This window comes from Carcharhinus amblyrhynchos, unplaced genomic scaffold, assembly GCF_965287045.1.
Source record: "Carcharhinus amblyrhynchos unplaced genomic scaffold, sCarAmb.v2.hapA chromosome_1380, whole genome shotgun sequence".
Taxonomy (NCBI): Eukaryota; Metazoa; Chordata; class Chondrichthyes; order Carcharhiniformes; family Carcharhinidae; genus Carcharhinus; species Carcharhinus amblyrhynchos.
Window position 1 is genome coordinate 3529 of NW_027651120.1, and position 19495 is coordinate 23023.

A 19495-nucleotide genomic window follows, 5' to 3' on the forward strand; every position below is an offset into this window, starting at 1 on the left:
GTAGAGGGAGCTTTACTCTGTATCTAACCCCGTGCTGTACCTGTCCTGGGAGTGTTTGATGGGGACAGTGTAGAGGGAGCTTTACTCTGTATCTAACCCCGTGCTGTATCTGTCCTGGGAGTGTTTGATGGGGGGACAGTGTAGAGGGTGCTTTACTCTGTATCTAACCCCGTGCTGTACCTGTCCTGGGAGCGTTTGATGGGGACAGTGTAGAGGGAGCTTTACTCTGTATCTAACCCCATGCTGTACCTGTCCTGGGAGTGTTTGATGGGGACAGTGTACAGGGAGCTTTACTCTGTATCTAACCCCGTGCTGTACCTGTCCTGGGAGTGTTTGATGGGGACAGTGTAGAGGGAGCTTTACTCTGTATCTAACCCCGTGCTGTACCTGTCCTGGGAGTGTTTGATGGGGACAGTGTAGAGGGAGCTTTACTCTGTATCTAACCTCGTGCTGTATCTGTCCTGGGAGTGTTTGATGGGGGGACAGTGTAGAGGGTGCTTTACTCTGTATCTAACCCCGTGCTGTACCTGTCCTGGGAGCGTTTGATGGGGACAGTGTAGAGGGAGCTTTACTCTGTATCTAACCCCATGCTGTACCTGTCCTGGGAGTGTTTGATGGGGACAGTGTAGAGGGAGCTTTACTCTGTATCTAACCCCGTGCTGTACCTGTCCTGGGAGTGTTTGATGGGGACAGTGTAGAGGGAGCTTTACTCTGTATCTAACCCCGTGCTGTCCCTGTCCTGGGAGTGTTTGATGGGGGGACAGTGTAGAGGGAGCTTTACTCTGTATCTAACCCCGTGCTGTACCTGTCCTGGGAGTGTTTGATGGGGACAGTGTAGAGGGAGCTTTACTCTGTATCTAACCCCGTGCTGTACCTGTCCTGGGAGTGTTTGATGGGGACTGTGTAGAGGGGGCTTTACTCTGTATCTAACCCCATGCTGTACCTGTCCTGGGAGTGTTTGATGGGGACAGTGTAGAGGGAGCTTTACTCTGTATCTAACCCCGTGCTGTCCCTGTCCTGGGAGTGTTTGATGGGGGACAGTGTAGAGGGAGCTTTACTCTGTATCTAACCCCGTGCTGTCCCTGTCCTGGGAGTGTTTGATGGGGACAGTGTAGAGGGAGCTTTACTCTGTATCTAACCCCGTGCTGTACCTGTCCTGGGAGTGTTTGATGGGGGGACAGTGTAGAGGGAGCTTTACTCTGTATCTAACCCCGTGCTGTACCTGTCCTGGGAGTGTTTGATGGGGGGACAGTGTAGAGGGAGCTTTACTCTGTATCTAACCCCGTGCTGTACCTGTCCTGGGAGTGTTTGATGGGGGGACAGTGTAGAGGGAGCTTTACTCTGTATCTAACCCCGTGCTGTACCTGTCCTGGGAGTGTTTGATGGGGGGACAGTGTAGGGGGAGCTTTACTCTGTATCTAACCCCGTGCTGTCCCTGTCCTGGGAGTGTTTGATGGGGGACAGTGTAGAGGGAGCTTTACTCTGTATCTAACCCCGTGCTGTCCCTGTCCTGGGAGTGTTTGATGGGGACAGTGTAGAGGGAGCTTTACTCTGTATCTAACCCCGTGCTGTACCTGTCCTGGGAGTGTTTGATGGGGGGACAGTGTAGAGGGAGCTTTACTCTGTATCTAACCCCGTGCTGTACCTGTCCTGGGAGTGTTTGATGGGGGGACAGTGTAGAGGGAGCTTTACTCTGTATCTAACCCCGTGCTGTACCTGTCCTGGGAGTGTTTGATGGGGGACAGTGTAGAGGGAGCTTTACTCTGTATCTAACCCCGTGCTGTACCTGTCCTGGGAGTGTTTGATGGGGGGACAGTGTAGAGGGAGCTTTACTCTGTATCTAACCCCGTGCTGTACCTGTCCTGGGAGTGTTTGATGGGGGGACAGTGTAGAGGGAGCTTTACTCTGTATCTAACCCCGTGCTGTCCCTGTCCTGGGAGTGTTTGATGGGGGGACAGTGTAGAGGGAGCTTTACTCTGTATCTAACCCCGTGCTGTACCTGTCCTGGGAGTGTTTGATGGGGACAGTGTAGAGGGAGCTTTACTCTGTATCTAACCCCGTGCTGTACCTGTCCTGGGAGTGTTTGATGGGGACTGTGTAGAGGGGGCTTTACTCTGTATCTAACCCCATGCTGTACCTGTCCTGGGAGTGTTTGATGGGGACAGTGTAGAGGGAGCTTTACTCTGTATCTAACCCCGTGCTGTCCCTGTCCTGGGAGTGTTTGATGGGGGACAGTGTAGAGGGAGCTTTACTCTGTATCTAACCCCGTGCTGTCCCTGTCCTGGGAGTGTTTGATGGGGACAGTGTAGAGGGAGCTTTACTCTGTATCTAACCCCGTGCTGTACCTGTCCTGGGAGTGTTTGATGGGGGGACAGTGTAGAGGGAGCTTTACTCTGTATCTAACCCCGTGCTGTACCTGTCCTGGGAGTGTTTGATGGGGGGACAGTGTAGAGGGAGCTTTACTCTGTATCTAACCCCGTGCTGTACCTGTCCTGGGAGTGTTTGATGGGGGGACAGTGTAGAGGGAGCTTTACTCTGTATCTAACCCCGTGCTGTACCTGTCCTGGGAGTGTTTGATGGGGGGACAGTGTAGGGGGAGCTTTACTCTGTATCTAACCCCGTGCTGTCCCTGTCCTGGGAGTGTTTGATGGGGGACAGTGTAGAGGGAGCTTTACTCTGTATCTAACCCCGTGCTGTCCCTGTCCTGGGAGTGTTTGATGGGGACAGTGTAGAGGGAGCTTTACTCTGTATCTAACCCCGTGCTGTACCTGTCCTGGGAGTGTTTGATGGGGGGACAGTGTAGAGGGAGCTTTACTCTGTATCTAACCCCGTGCTGTACCTGTCCTGGGAGTGTTTGATGGGGGGACAGTGTAGAGGGAGCTTTACTCTGTATCTAACCCCGTGCTGTACCTGTCCTGGGAGTGTTTGATGGGGGACAGTGTAGAGGGAGCTTTACTCTGTATCTAACCCCGTGCTGTACCTGTCCTGGGAGTGTTTGATGGGGGGACAGTGTAGAGGGAGCTTTACTCTGTATCTAACCCCGTGCTGTACCTGTCCTGGGAGTGTTTGATGGGGGGACAGTGTAGAGGGAGCTTTACTCTGTAACTAACCCCGTGCTGTACCTGTCCTGGGAGTGTTTGATGGGGACAGTGTAGAGGGAGCTGTACTCTGTATCTAACCCTGTGCTGTACCTGTCCTGGGAGTGTTTGATGGGGACAGTGTAGAGGGAGCTTTACTCTGTATCTAACCCCGTGGTGTACCTGTCCTGGGAGTGTTTGATGGGGGGACAGTGTAGAGGGAGCTTTACTCTGTATCTAACCCCGTGCTGTACCTGTCCTGGGAGTGTTTGATGGGGGGACAGTGTAGAGGGAGCTTTACTCTGTATCTAACCCTGTGCTGTACCTGTCCTGGGAGTGTTTGATGGGGACAGTGTAGAGGGAGCTTTACTCTGTATCTAACCCTGTGCTGTACCTGTCCTGGGAGTGTTTGATTGGGGGACAGTGTAGAGGGAGCTTTACTCTGTATCTAACCCCGTGCTGTACCTGTCCTGGGAGTGTTTGATGGGGGGACAGTGTAGAGGGAGCTTTACTCTGTAACTAACCCCGTGCTGTACCTGTCCTGGGAGTGTTTGATGGGGACAGTGTAGAGGGAGCTTTACTCTGTATCTAACCCCGTGCTGTACCTGTCCTGGGAGTGTTTGATGGGGACAGTGTAGAGGGAGCTTTACTCTGTATCTAACCCCGTGCTGTACCTGTCCTGGGAGTGTTTGATGGGGGGACAGTGTAGAGGGAGCTTTACTCTGTATCTAACCCCGTGCTGTACCTGTCCTGGGAGTGTTTGATGGGGGGACATTGTAGAGGGAGCTTTACTCTGTATCTAACCCTGTGCTGTACCTGTCCTGGGAGTGTTTGATGGGGACAGTGTAGAGGGAGCTTTACTCTGTATCTAACCCCGTGCTGTACCTGTCCTGGGAGTGTTTGATGGGGGGACAGTGTAGAGGGAGCTTTACTCTGTAACTAACCCCGTGCTGTACCTGTCCTGGGAGTGTTTGATGGGGACAGTGTAGAGGGAGCTTTACTCTGTATCTAACCCCGTGCTGTACCTGTCCTGGGAGTGTTTGATGGGGACAGTGTAGAGGGAGCTTTACTCTGTATCTAACCCCGTGCTGTACCTGTCCTGGGAGTGTTTGATGGGGGGACAGTGTAGAGGGAGCTTTACTCTGTATCTAACCCCGTGCTGTACCTGTCCTGGGAGTGTTTGATGAGGGGACAGTGTAGAGGGAGCTTTACTCTGTATCTAACCCTGTGCTGTACCTGTCCTGGGAGTGTTTGATGGGGACAGTGTAGAGGGAGCTTTACTCTGTATCTAACCCCGTGCTGTACCTGTCCTGGGAGTGTTTGATGGGGGGACAGTGTAGAGGGAGCTTTACTCTGTATCTAACCCCGTGCTGTACCTGTCCTGGGAGTGTTTGATGGGGGGACAGTGTAGAGGGAGCTTTACTCTGTATCTAACCCCATGCTGTACCTGTCCTGGGAGTGTTTGATGGGGGACAGTGTAGAGGGAGCTTTACTCTGTATCTAACCCCGTGCTGTACCTGTCCTGGGAGTGTTTGATCGGGGGACAGTGTAGAGGGAGCTTTACTCTGTATCTAACCCCGTGCTGTACCTGTCCTGGGAGTGTTTGATGGGGGGACAGTGTAGAGGGAGCTTTACTCTGTAACTCACCCCGTGCTGTACCTGTCCTGGGAGTGTTTGATGGGGGGACAGTGTAGAGGGAGCTTTACTCTGTATCTAACCCCGTGCTGTCCCTGTCCTGGGAGTGTTTGATGGGGATAGTGTAGAGGGAGCTTTACTCTGTATCTAACCCCGTGCTGTACCTGTCCTGGGAGTGTTTGATGGGGGGACAGTGTAGAGGGAGCTTTACTCTGTATCTAACCCCGTGCTGTACCTGTCCTGGGAGTGTTTGATGGGGGGGACAGTGTAGAGGGAGCTTTACTCTGTATCTAACCCCGTGCTGTACCTGTCCTGGGAATGTTTGATGGGGGGACAGTGTAGAGGGAGCTTTACTCTGTATCTAACCCTGTGCTGTACCTGTCCTGGGAGTGTTTGATGGGGGGACAGTGTAGAGGGAGCTTTACTCTGTATCTAACCCCGTGCTGTACCTGTCCTGGGAGTGTTTGATGGGGGGACAGTGTAGAGGGAGCTTTACTCTGTATCTAACCCCGTGCTGTACCTGTCCTGGGAGTGTTTGATGGGGGGACAGTGTAGAGGGAGCTTTACTCTGTATCTAACCCTGTGCTGTACCTGTCCTGGGAGTGTTTGATGGGGACAGTGTAGAAGGAGTTTTACTCTGTATCTAACCCCGTGCTGTACCTGTCCTGGGAGTGTTTGATGGGGGGACAGTGTAGAGGGAGCTTTACTCTGTATCTAACCCTGTGCTGTACCTGTCCTGGGAGTGTTTGATGGGGACAGTGTAGAGGGAGCTTTACTCTGTATCTAACCCCGTGCTGTACCTGTCCTGGGAGTGTTTGATGGGGGGACAGTGTAGAAGGAGTTTTACTCTGTATCTAACCCCGTGCTGTACCTGTCCTGGGAGTGTTTGATGGGGACAGTGTAGAGGGAGCTTTACTCTGTATCTAACCCCGTGCTGTACCTGTCCTGGGAGTGTTTGATGGGGGACAGTGTAGAGGGAGCTTTACTCTGTATCTAACCCCGTGCTGTCCCTGTCCTGGGAGTGTTTGATGGGGGACAGTGTAGAAGGAGTTTTACTCTGTATCTAACCCCGTGCTGTTCCTGTTAACAGGTGAAGGACCTGATTAGCCACAAATTGGTGAGTTGGCAGAATTCGTGCTCGGACCCCTGCCAGATCCCAGACAGAGCGATGGCTCTGGTGAAACAGACAGCCACCCGGGACACCAGCCCTGAGCCCAGACCCCCGGCCAAACCTTCAGGGGCACCGGCTGAGCTGGCAGGGGGCAGCGGAGGATCTGCTGGCCTGGTGAGTCTCACAGTGTCCAAATCGACCCAGTGTTTTACTGAGCGGCGTGAAGGAGCAGTCATTAGACAGGCAAGATCGATAGTGAGGGAGACGGGAGTACCTCACTCGCTGTGGGTGAGGGTAGTGAGGGAGACGGGAGTCTCTCACTCGCTGTGGGTGAGGGTAGTGAGGGAGACGGGAGTCTCTCACTCTGTGGGTGAGGATAGTGAGGGAGACGGGAGTCTCTCACTCTGCGGGTGAGGGTAGTGAGGGAGACGGGAGTCTCTCACTCGCTGTGGGTGAGGATAGTGAGGGAGACGGGAGTCTCTCACTCACTGTGGGTGAGGGTAGTGAGGGAGACGGGAGTCTCTCACTCGCTGTGGGTGAGGATAGTGAGGGAGACGGGAGTCTCTCACTCGCTGTGGGCGAGGGTAGTGAGGGAGACGGGAGTCTCTCACTCGCTGTGGGTGAGGGTAGTGAGGGAGACGGGAGTCTCTCACTCTCTGTGGGTGAGGGTAGTGAGGGAGACGGGAGTCTCTCACTCGCTGTGGGTGAGGGTAGTGAGGGAGACGGGAGTCTCTCACTCTGTCTGGGTGAGGGTAGTGAGGGAGACGGGAGTCTCTCACTCTGTCTGGGTGAGGGTAGTGAGGGAGACGGGAGTCTCTCACTCTGTCTGGGTGAGGGTAGTGAGGGAGACGGGAGTCTCTCACTCGCTGTGGGTGAGGGTAGTGAGGGAGACGGGAGTCTCTCACTCACTGTGGGTGAGGGTAGTGAGGGAGACGGGAGTCTCTCACTCTGTCTGGGTGAGGGTAGTGAGGGAGACGGGAGTCTCTCACTTGTTGTGGGTGAGGGTAGTGAGGGAGACGGGAGTCTCTCACTCGCTGTGGGTGAGGGTAGTGAGGGAGACGGGAGTCTCTCACTCGCTGTGGGTGAGGGTAGTGAGGGAGACGGGAGTCTCTCACTCGCTGTGGGTGAGGGTAGTGAGGGAGACGGGAGTCTCTCACTCTGTCTGGGTGAGGGTAGTGAGGGAGACGGGAGTCTCTCACTCTGTCTGGGTGAGGGTAGTGAGGGAGACGGGAGTCTCTCACTCTGTCTGGGTGAGGGTAGTGAGGGAGACGGGAGTCTCTCACTCTGTCTGGGTGAGGGTAGGGTTGTGTCTGTTCCGGGTACTCATTGCCTCTGTCCTTCTCTCTTTCCGATCCACGTGGGATAGCGATCCAGTGCCCCGGAATCTCAGCCGGTTGCCAATGGACATACACGGAAGAAGTGCGCGATGGAGGTGGTTCCACTCCGAGTCTCGAAGACCCCTTCTCCAGTGCCCACAGCAAGCTGCTCTGTACCCCCTCCTCCCAAAACCAACACTAATACTCCCAACACCCTGCCCTCTCGCAAAACAGCCAGTGAGCAGCACAGAGATCCCAAATCCGGTAATCCACAAACTAAACACACAGCGTATTACACAGAGAGAGACCAGGGTTCCTGCTCCTGATCACTGTCCAGTGATCCCTGGGTTAGAGAGAGAGGGGAAATCAGCCAGGGTTCCTGCTCCTGATCACTGTCCAGTGATCCCTGGGTTAGAGAGAGAGAGGGGAAATCAGCCAGGGTTCCTGCTCCTGATCACTGTCCAGTGATCCCTGGGTTAGAGAGAGGGGAAATCAGCCAGGGTTCCTGCTCCTGATCACTGTCCGGTGATCCCTGGGTTAGAGAGAGAGAGGGGAAATCAGCCAGGGTTCCTGCTCCTGATCACTGTCCAGTGATCCCTGGGTTAGAGAGAGGGGGGAAATCAGCCAGGGTTCCTGCTCCTGATCACTGTCCAGTGATCCCTGGGTTAGAGAGAGAGGGGAAATCAGCCAGGGTTCCTGCTCCTGATCACTGTCCAGTGATCCCTGGGTTAGAGAGAGAGAGAGGGGAAATCAGCCAGGGTTCCTGCTCCTGATCACTGTCCAGTGATCCCTGGGTTAGAGAGAGAGAGAGGGGAAATCAGCCAGGGTTCCTGCTCCTGATCACTGTCCAGTGATCCCTGGGTTAGAGAGAGAGGGGAAATCAGCCAGGGTTCCTGCTCCTGATCACTGTCCAGTGATCCCTGGGTTAGAGAGAGGGGAAATCAGCCAGGGTTCCTGCTCCTGATCACTGTCCAGTGATCCCTGGGTTAGAGAGAGGGGGGAAATCAGCCAGGGTTCCTGCTCCTGATCACTGTCCAGTGATCCCTGGGTTAGAGAGAGGGGAAATCAGCCAGGGTTCCTGCTCCTGATCACTGTCCAGTGATCCCTGGGTTAGAGAGAGGGGAAATCAGCCAGGGTTCCTGCTCCTGATCACTGTCCGGTGATCCCTGGGTTAGAGAGAGAGAGGGGAAATCAGCCAGGGTTCCTGCTCCTGATCACTGTCCAGTGATCCCTGGGTTAGAGAGAGAGGGGAAATCAGCCAGGGTTCCTGCTCCTGATCACTGTCCAGTGATCCCTGGGTTAGAGAGAGAGAGAGAGGAAATCAGCCAGGGTTCCTGCTCCTGATCACTGTCCAGTGATCCCTGGGTTAGAGAGAGAGAGGGGAAATCAGCCAGGGTTCCTGCTCCTGATCACTGTCCAGTGATCCCTGGGTTAGAGAGAGAGAGAGAGGAAATCAGCCAGGGTTCCTGCTCCTGATCACTGTCCAGTGATCCCTGGGTTAGAGAGAGAGAGAGAGGAAATCAGCCAGGGTTCCTGCTCCTGATCACTGTCCAGTGATCCCTGGGTTAGAGAGAGAGAGGGGAAATCAGCCAGAGTTCCTGCTCCTGATCACTGTCCAGTGATCCCTGGGTTAGAGAGAGAGAGGGGAAATCAGCCAGGGTTCCTGCTCCTGATCACTGTCCAGTGATCCCTGGGTTAGAGAGAGAGAGGGGAAATCAGCCAGAGTTCCTGCTCCTGATCACTGTCCAGTGATCCCTGGGTTAGAGAGAGAGGGGAAATCAGCCAGGGTTCCTGCTCCTGATCACTGTCCAGTGATCCCTGGGTTAGAGAGAGAGGGGAAATCAGCCAGGGTTCCTGCTCCTGATCACTGTCCAGTGATCCCTGGGTTAGAGAGAGAGGGGAAATCAGCCAGGGTTCCTGCTCCTGATCACTGTCCAGTGATCCCTGGGTTAGAGAGACGGGGGAAATCAGCCAGGGTTCCTGCTCCTGATCACTGTCCAGTGATCCCTGGGTTAGAGAGACGGGGGAAATCAGCCAGGGTTCCTGCTCCTGATCACTGTCCAGTGATCCCTGGATTAGAGAGAGAGAAGGGAAATCAGCCAGGGTCCCTGCTCCTGATCACTGTCCAGTGATCCCTGGGTTAGAGAGAGAGAGGGGAAATCAGCCAGGGTTCCTGCTCCTGATCACTGTCCAGTGATCCCTGGGTTAGAGAGAGAGGGGAAATCAGCCAGGGTTCCTGCTCCTGATCACTGTCCAGTGATCCCTGGGTTAGAGAGGGGAAATCAGCCAGGATCCCTGCTCCTGATCACTGTCCAGTGATCCCTGGGTTAGAGAGAGGGGGGAAATCAGCCAGGGTTCCTGCTCCTGATCACTGTCCAGTGATCCCTGGGTTAGAGAGAGAGAGGGGAAATCAGCCAGGGTTCCTGCTCCTGATCACTGTCCAGTGATCCCTGGGTTAGAGAGAGAGAGAGAGAGGAAATCAGCCAGGGTTCCTGCTCCTGATCACTGTCCAGTGATCCCTGGGTTAGAGAGAGAGAGGGGAAATCAGCCAGGGTTCCTGCTCCTGATCACTGTCCAGTGATCCTTGGGTTAGAGAGAGAGAGGGGAAATCAGCCAGGGTTCCTGCTCCTGATCACTGTCCAGTGATCCCTGGGTTAGAGAGAGAGAGGGGAAATCAGCCAGGGTTCCTGCTCCTGATCACTGTCCAGTGATCCCTGGGTTAGAGAGAGAGAGAGGAAATCAGCCAGGGTTCCTGCTCCTGATCACTGTCCGGTGATCCCTGGGTTAGAGAGAGGGGAAATCAGCCAGGATCCCTGCTCCTGATCATTGTCCAGTGATCCCTGGGTTAGAGAGAGAGAGAGAGGGGAAATCAGCCAGGGTTCCTGCTCCTGATCACTGTCCAGTGATCCCTGGGTTAGAGAGAGAGGGGAAATCAGCCAGGGTTCCTGCTCCTGATCACTGTCCAGTGATCCCTGGGTTAGAGAGAGAGAGGGGAAATCAGCCAGGGTTCCTGCTCCTGATCACTGTCCAGTGATCCCTGGGTTAGAGAGAGGGGGGAAATCAGCCAGGGTTCCTGCTCCTGATCACTGTCCAGTGATCCCTGGGTTAGAGAGAGAGGGGGGAAATCAGCCAGGGTTCCTGCTCCTGATCACTGTCCAGTGACCCCTGGGTTAGAGAGAGAGGGGAAATCAGCCAGGATCCCTGCTCCTGATCACTGTCCAGTGATCCCTGGGTTAGAGAGAGAGAGAGAGGGGAAATCAGCCAGGGTTCCTGCTCCTGATCACTGTCCAGTGATCCCTGGGTTAGAGAGAGAGAGGGGAAATCAGCCAGGGTTCCTGCTCCTGATCACTGTCCAGTGATCCCTGGGTTAGAGAGAGGGGAAATCAGCCAGGGTTCCTGCTCCTGATCACTGTCCAGTGATGATGTGGAGATGCTGGTGTTGGACTGGGGTAAACACAGTAAGAAGTCTCACAACACCGGGTTAAAGTCCAATAGATTTATTTGGAATCACGAGCTTTTGGAGCACTGCTCCTTCACCAGGTGAGTGCAGGATTTGGTTCACAAACAGGGTATATAGAGACACAAACTCAGTTACAAGGTAATGATTAGAATGAGAGTCTTCACAGGTAATCAAGTCTTTATCGGTACAGATATTGTGAGAGGGTTAAAGAGATGTGTTTTGTCTCCAGCCAGGACAGTTATGGAGGTTTACAGCACAGAAACAGGCCCTTCAGCCCAACGGGTCCATGCCACCCATTTTTTTTAAAACCCCAAAGCTAATCCCAATTGCCCCTAAATATCCCACATCCCTCCCATGTAACTGTCTAAATGCTTTTTAAAAGACAAAATTGTACCCACCTCTACTACTGCCTCTGGTAGCTCGTTCCAGACACTCACCACCCTCTGGGTGAAAAAATTGCCCCTCTGGACCCTTTTGTATCTCTCCCCTCTCACCTTAAACCTATACCCTCTAGTTTTAGCCTCCCCTACCTTTGGGAAAAGATATTGACTATCTAGCTGATCTGTGCCCCTCATTATTTTATAGACCTCTATAAGATCACCCCTCAGTTAGTGAGGTTTTGCAAGTCTCGGTAAGTCACAGGGGTTACAGATAGTGCGACATGAACCCAAGATCCCGGTTGAGACCGTCCTCATGTGTGCGGAACTTGGCTATCAGTCTCTGCTCAGCGACTCTGCGATGTTGTGTGTCGTGAAAGTCGCCTTGGAGAATGCTGTTCTGTGTGTCTGGATGAAGAACTGGTTGTTGAAGATGAAGACATTGTGGTCCAGGATGAAGTGGGTGAGTTGTAAAATTGCATCTGGAGATTGGCAGTTGTCGGCGTTGAGTACTGAGGCAGTTGCAGCAATGCCATCATCGTGGGGGATGCTGGTGTGGAGTGCCAAGACATCCATTGTGACGAGGAGTGCTCCTGGGTCAACTGCTCCATATGTGCTGAGTTTCTGTAGGAAGTCCATAGTGTCGCGACAATAGCTGGGGGTTTTTTGTACAATGGGTTTCAGGATGCTATTGACGTAGCCGGAGAGGTTCTCGCACAGGATCCCATTGCCTGATACGATGGGACGGGTGAGTGTGTTTGCCTTGTGTATCTTTGAGAGGAACAGCCATGGGGACCAAATTCGCACCTCAGTATGCCAACATCTTCACAGACAGGTTCAAACAAAACCTCTTCACTTCACAGGACCTTCAACCGATGCTATACACTACATACATCGATGACATTTTCTTCCTTTGGACTCACGGTGAACAATCACTGAAACAACTATATGATGATATCAACAAGTTCCACCCCACCATCAGACTCACCATGGACTACTCTCTGGAATCGGTTGCATCCTTGGACACACGCATCTCCATCAAGGACAGTCACCTCAGCACCTCACTGTACCGCAAGCCCACAGATAACTTCACAAACGCTCCACTTCTCCAGTTTCCACTCTAAACATGTTAAAGAATCCATTCCCTACGGACAAGCCCTCCGTATACACAGGATCACAACAGATTCCTCCGGACGCTGAAAGATGCCCTCATAAGAGCAGGATATGGCACTCGACTCATTGATCGACAGTTCCGACACGCCACAGCGAAAAACCGCACTGACCTCCTCAGAAGACAAACACAGGACATGGTGGACAGAGTACACTTCGTCGTCCAGTACTTCCCCAGAGGGGAGAAGCTACGACATCTTCTCTGGAGTCTTCAACATATCATTGATGAAGACAAACATCTCGCCAAGGCCATCCTCACACCCCCACTTCTTACCTTCAAACAACTGCACAACCTCAAACAGTCCATTGTCCGCAGCAAACTGCCCAGCCTTCAGGAGAACAGTGACCACAGCACCACACAATCCTGCCACAGCAGACTCTGCAAGATGTGTCGGATCATTGACACGGACGCCATCATCTCACGTGACGACACCATCCACCAGGTACACGGTACATACTCTTGCAACTCGGCCAACGTTGTCTACCCGATACGCTGCAGGAAAGGATGTCCCGAGGCATGGTACATGAGTGAGACCACGCGGACGCTATGACAGCGGATGAATTAACACCACTCAACAATCACCAGGCAGCAGCATTCACTTCCTGTTGGTGAACACTTCAGTGGTCACGGACATTCGGCCCCTGGTCTTCGGGAAAGCATTCTCCAAGGCGACCTTCACAACACATGACAGCGCACAGTCGCTGAGCAGAGACTGATAGCCAAGTTCTGCACACATGAGGACTGCCTCAACCGGGATCTTGGGTTCATGTCACGCTATCTGTAACCCCCATGACTTGCCTAGACTTGCAAAATCTCACTTACTGTACTGTCTGGAGATAATACGCATCTCTTTAACCTGTGCTTAACGCTCTCTCCACTCACACTGTCTGTAGCTTTAAGACTTGATTACCTGTAAAGACGCGCATTCCAATCATTATATTGTGAGTTGAATTTGTGTCTTTATATGCCCTGTTTGTGAACAGAACTGCCCCTTACCTGACAAAGGAGCAGCGCTCTGAAAGCTAGTGGCTTGTGCTATCAAATAAACCTGTTGGACTTTAACCTGGTGTTGAACTTTCACTGTGCAGTGACCCTGAGTTAGAGAGAGGGGAAATCAGGCCGGTTTCTCTGACTCACTGTCAGGGTGATGGGTGTGGGACGTTAATGAAGTTGGGTCAGTTTGAGCTGTGTGTGTGTGTTTGGTCCACAGGGGAACATTGCAGCCTGCCGCGGGCTCCCCCCAGCCTGAAACGTGACTGCTCGAGGGTCCGAGCTGTTTTCCCACACGAGGCGGGCGATAACGAGACCCTCCTCAGCTTCCAGGAGAACGATATCATCACTCTGCTCGTCCCCGAGGCAAAGGATGGCTGGCATTACGGAGAGAGTGAACTGACACACCAGTGAGTGAGAGCGAGACGGGAGCACACACTCACTCACACTCACACACACTCACACACACTCACACTCACTCTCACACACTCACACACACACTCACACTCACTCACACACACACTCACTCTCACACACTCACACACACACTCACACACACACACCTCACACACACACTCACACTCACTCACTCACACACACACTCACTCACACACACACACTCACACTCACACATTCACACACACCTCACACACACACACACACACACACACACTCACACTCACACCACACACACTCACACACACTCACACTACACACCCACACACACACACACTCACACTCACACCACACACACTCACACTCACACCACACACACACACCACACACACACTCACACCACACACACTCACACACACACTCACACACACACACACACTCACACACCACACACACACCACACACACACTCACACCACACACACTCACACACACACTCACACACACACACACACACTCACACACACACACACACACCACACACACTCACTCACACACACACTCACTCACACCACACACACTCACACACACACACACACTCACACTCACACCACACACACACACCACACACACACACACACTCTCACTCTCACATACTCCACATCCACCCTAGAACTCAAATCTTAGAATATATACATCTACTCCCAAGTGCAGCATTCCCTCAGTACTGACCCTCTGACAGTGCGGCACTCCCTCAGCACTGACCCTCTGACAGTGCGGCGCTCCCTCAGCACTGACCCTCTGACAGTGCGGCACTCCCTCAGCACTGACCCTCTGACAGTGCGGCGCTCCCTCAGCACTGACCCTCTGACAGTGCGGCACTCCCTCAGCACTGACCCTCTGACAGTGCGGCACTCCCTCAGCACTGACCCTCTGACAGTGCGGCACTCCCTCAGCACTGACCCTCTGACAGTGCGGCACTCCCTCAGCACTGACCCTCTGACAGTGCGGCACTCCCTCAGCACTGACCCTCTGACAGTGCGGCACTCCCTCAGCACTGACCCTCTGACAGTGCGGCGCTCCCTCAGCACTGACCCTCTGACAGTGCGGCGCTCCCTCAGCACTGACCCTCTGACAGTGCGGCGCTCCCTCAGCACTGACCCTCTGACAGCGCGGCGCTCCCTCAGCACTGACCCTCTGACAGCGCGGCACTCCCTCAGCACTGACCCTCTGACAGCGCGGCACTCCCTCAGCACTGACCCTCTGACAGCGCGGCACTCCCTCAGCACTGACCCTCTGACAGCGCGGCACTCCCTCAGCACTGACCCTCTGACAGCGCGGCACTCCCTCAGCACTGACCCTCTGACAGTGCGGCACTCCCTCAGCACTGACCCTCTGACAGTGCGGCACTCCCTCAGCACTGACCCTCTGACAGTGCGGCGCTCCCTCAGCACTGACCCTCTGACAGTGCGGCACTCCCTCAGCACTGACCCTCTGACAGTGCGGCGCTCCCTCAGCACTGACCCTCTGACAGTGCGGTGCTCCCTCAGCACTGACCCTGTGTACCAGTGCGGGTGTGTATGTGGGTGTATGTGTACATGGTTGTGTATGTGGATGTGTGTGTGGTATGTGCGTGAGGATGTACGTGGGTGTGAGTGGGTTTGTGTGTGTGTGGGTGTGAGTGTGTGGGTGGGTGTATGGATGTGTGGGTGTGTGAGTGTGTGTCCTGTGGGGTGAGTGTAGAATATCCCATGTGTGTTTTTTGGAGAGTGGTGCTGGGGAGTGTAAGAGAGGAAGGGATAAAGCGCCCAGTGCCCTGACACAGTATTTACTCCACAACCAACAGAACTCCGAGACAAACTGGGTGATTATCACATTGTTCCGACAGGGATGTTACTACGGATACGTGTTGGGAATATACTCAAACAGGTTGTGAAAGGTGTTGTTTCATTCTGTCTCTCTCCTTACAGAAAAGGCTGGTTTCCCTACTCATATACAAAACCACTCCGCGAGCTTTCTACAGAGAGACAAACTCTCTCCAAGTAAGTCACTGAATCAACCTTCCCAAATCCCAGACTGGGAGAGAGTTCAGAGACTGATTTACACAATCGCAATGGACCTAAACCCCTTCCCGTTCACTCCCACTGTACACAATCCCAACCCCAATCCCCTTCCTGTTCACTCCCACTGTACACAATCCCAATCCCAATCCCCTTCCCGTTCACTCCCCCTGTGTACAATCCCAATGGACCTAAACCCCTTCCCGTTCACTCCCACTGTACACAATCCCAATCCCAAACCCCTTCCCATTCACTCCCACTGTACACAATCCCAATCCCAATCCCCTTCCCGTTCACTCCCACTGTACACAATCCCAATCCCAAACCCCTTCCCGTTCACTCCCACCGTACACAATCCCAATCCCCTTCCCGTTCACTCCCACTGTACACAATCCCAATCCCCTTCCCATTCCCTCCCACTGTACACAATCCCAATGGACCCAAACCCCTTCTCATTCATTCCACTGTACACAATCCCAATGGACCCAATCTCCTTCCCGTTCACTCCCACTGTACACAACCCCAATGGATCCAAACCCCATTCCTGTTCACTCCCACTGTACACAATTCCAATGGACCCACACCCCATTCCTGTTCACTTCTGCTGCACACAACACCAAACCCCTTCCCGTTCACTCCCACTGTACACAATCCCAATCCGAAACCCCTTCCCATTCACTCCCACTGTACACAATCCCAATCCCCTTCCCATTCACTCCCACTGTACACAATCCCAATCCCAAACCCCTTCCTGTTCACTCCCACTGTACACAATCCCAATCCCAAACCCCTTACCATTCACTCCCACCGTACACAATCCCAATCCCAATCCCCTTCTCGTTCACTCCCACTGTACACAATCCCAATCCCCTTCCCGTTCACTCCCATTGTACACAATCCCAATCCCAATCCCAATCCCCTTCCCATTCACTCCCACTGTACACAATCCCAATCCCCTTCCCGTTCACTCCCACTGTACACAATCCCAATCCCAATCCCCTTCCCGTTCACTCCCACTGTACACAATCCCAATCCCAATCCCCTTCCCGTTCACTCCCACTGTACACAATCCCAATCCCAGTTCCTTCCCGTTCACTCCCACTGTACACAATCCCAATCCCAGTTCCTTCCCGTTCACTCCCACTGTACACAATCCCAATCCCCCTCCCGTTCACTCCCACTGTGCACAATCCCAATCCCAAACCCCTTCCCGTTCACTCCCACTGTACACAATCCCAATCCCAAACCCCTTCCTGTTCACTCCCACTGTGCACAATCCCAATCCCAAACCCCTTCCCGTTCACTCCCACTGTACACAATCCCAATCCCAATCCCCTTCCCGTTCACTCCCACTGTACACAATCCCAATCACCTTCCCGTTCACTCCCACTGTACACAATCCCAATCCCAGTCCCCTTCCCATTCACTCCCACTGTACACAATCCCAATCCCAAACCCCTTCCCGTTGTGATGTTTTGAGTAACATTTGGAAGATTTTGGGTTGGATGTGATTGGTTCGGTGGTTTGGCCGTTTGGATTGTGCCACCCCCTGGTTCTGTGACACTGACTCATTGATTCACCTAACGCTGCCTCTCCCCCTCCCCCTCCCCATCACCCTCTCCTCTTCCCCTCTCTCCCTGCCTCCCCCCTCCCTCCCCCGCCTCCCCCCCGTCTCTCTCCCCCGCCTCCCCCCCGTCTCTCTCCCCTGCCTCCCCCCCGTCTCTCTCCCCCGCCTCCCCCCCGTCTCTCTCCCCTGCCTCCCCCCCGTCTCTCTCCCCTGCCTCCCCCCCGTCTCTCTCCCCTGCCTCCCCCCGTCTCTCTCTCTCCCACCTCACCCCTTCTCCCTCCCCCCTCTCTGTCCCTCTTTCCCCCACTTCCCCCCCCTCGCCTTCCTCCTTCTCCCTCTCTCACCCCCGCCTCCTCTCCCCCTCTCTCTCCCTCCCCTCCCCTCCCCCCTCTCTCTCCCTCCCCCCTCTCTCACCCCCGCCTCCTCTCTCCCTCTCTCTCCCTTCCCTCTCCTCTCTCTCTCCCCTCCCCTCTCTCTCCCTCCCCTCCCCCTCTCTCCCTCCCCTCCCCCCCCCTCTCCCTCCCCTCCCCCCCTCTCTCCCTCCCCTCCCCCCCTCTCTCTCCCTCCCCTCCCCCCTCTCTCTCCCTCCCCCCTCTCTCACCCCCGCCTCCTCTCCCCCTCCCTCCCCTCCCCCCCTCTCTCCCTCCCCTCCCCCTCTCTCTCTCTCCCTCCCCTCCCCCTCTCTCCCTCCCCTCCCCCCCCTCTCCCTCCCCTCCCCCCTCTCTCCCTCCCCTCCCCCCCTCTCTCTCCCTCCCCTCCCCCCTCTCTCTCCCTCCCCCCCTCTCTCACCCCCGCCTCCTCTCTCCCTCCCCTCCCCTCCCCCTCCCCTCCCCCCCTCCCTCCCCTCCCCTCTCTCTCCCTCCCCTCCCCCCCTCTCCCTCCCCTCCCCCCTCTCTCTCCCTCCCCTCCCCCCTCTCTCTCCCTCCCCCCCTCTCTCACCCCCGCCTCCTCTCCCCCTCCCTCCCCTCCCCCCCCTCTCTCCCTCCCCTCCCCTCCCCCCCTCTCTCTCCCTCCCCTCCCCTCCCCCCCTCTCTCTCCCTCCCCTCCCCCCCTCTCTCTCCCTCCCCTCCCCCCCTCTCCCTCCCCTCCCCCCTCTCTCTCCCTCCCCTCCCCCCTCTCTCTCCCTCCCCCCCTCTCTCACCCCCGCCTCCTCTCCCCCTCCCTCCCCTCCCCCCTCTCCCTCCCCTCCCCCCTCTCTCTCCCTCCCCTCCCCCCTCTCTCTCCCTCCCCCCCTCTCTCACCCCCGCCTCCTCTCCCCCTCCCTCCCCTCCCCCCTCTCTCTCCCTCCCCCCCTCTCTCACCCCCGCCTCCTCTCCCCCTCCCTCCCCTCCCCCCCTCTCTCTCCCTCCCCTCCCCCCCCCCCTCTCTCCCTCTCCCCCTCCCCAGTTTACAGGGCAGTAAGTTTAACAGCAGCAGCACTGGGAGGTTGGATAAAGTCGGAATGAGTTTGGGATTGGAGGGGGGGATCTCCTCCCGGAAGGGGAACAGTTCTCTGCCGTCCAGCGGTAACCTTCGAACCCGACCCTTCAGCATGATGAACCCTGACCTCCTGCAGGTAGGAATCCTCCACCCTCACACACTGGGAGCTGGCATTGACTGGTGGGGCTGAATGGCCCTCCCCGGTGCCTCTCACTCTTTCAGAACCAGGAGGAGGTTACTGGGGAGGGGGTGTGGCTGTGGAATTTAAACTCTGCATGGTGTGGTGGGGGGGGGGAGGTGGGGGGTGGGATATGGAGAAAAGGTCGTTCCCTGGATAGGAGAAAATCAGGAATTCGGGAGGGTAAATCCCAGATGTTTTAGACCCTAACTGGGAGCCTTCCATCAGTGTTGCTGGAACTCCCTCCCTAACAGCACTTTGGGTGTACCTACACCACACAGGACTGCAGGGGGTCAAGATGGTGACTCACCCATCGCCTTCTTGAGGGCAATTAGGGATGGGTAATAAAGCTGGCCGAGATGATTGATGAGGGCAGGGCGGTGGATGTTGTCTACATGGACTTCAGTCAGGCCTTTGACAAGGTCCCTCATGGCAGACTGGTGCAGAAGGTGAAGTCACCTGGATCAGAGGTGAGCTGGCAAGGTGGATACAAAACTGGCTCGTCATAGAAGACAGGGTAGCAGTGGAAGGGTGTGTTTCTGAATGGAGGGCTGTGACAAGTGGTGTTCCTCAGGGATCAGCGCTGGGACCTTTGCTGTTTGTAATATATATAAATGATTTGGAGGAAAATGTAACTGGATTGGTTAGTAAGTTTGCGAATGACACAAAGGTTGGTGGATTTGCGGATAGCGATGAGAACCATCAGAGGATACAGCAGGATATAGATCAGTTGGAGACT

At 54.9% G+C, this 19495-nt stretch overlaps 1 protein-coding gene across 1 annotated transcript; it reads left to right on the top strand.

The window, feature by feature from the left end:
• Positions 1-5802: 5802 nt before the first annotated feature.
• On the top strand, positions 5803-18714 carry LOC145340748 (BAR/IMD domain-containing adapter protein 2-like; the record flags this gene model as incomplete). The annotated part of the gene is made up of 5 exons (XM_080185207.1): positions 5803-5997; positions 7190-7403; positions 13358-13547; positions 15503-15574; positions 18546-18714. Coding segments are annotated over 5 exons (840 nt in total), but the record flags the coding sequence as incomplete, so codon positions are not given.
• Between the last annotated feature and the right edge of the window lie 781 nt (positions 18715-19495).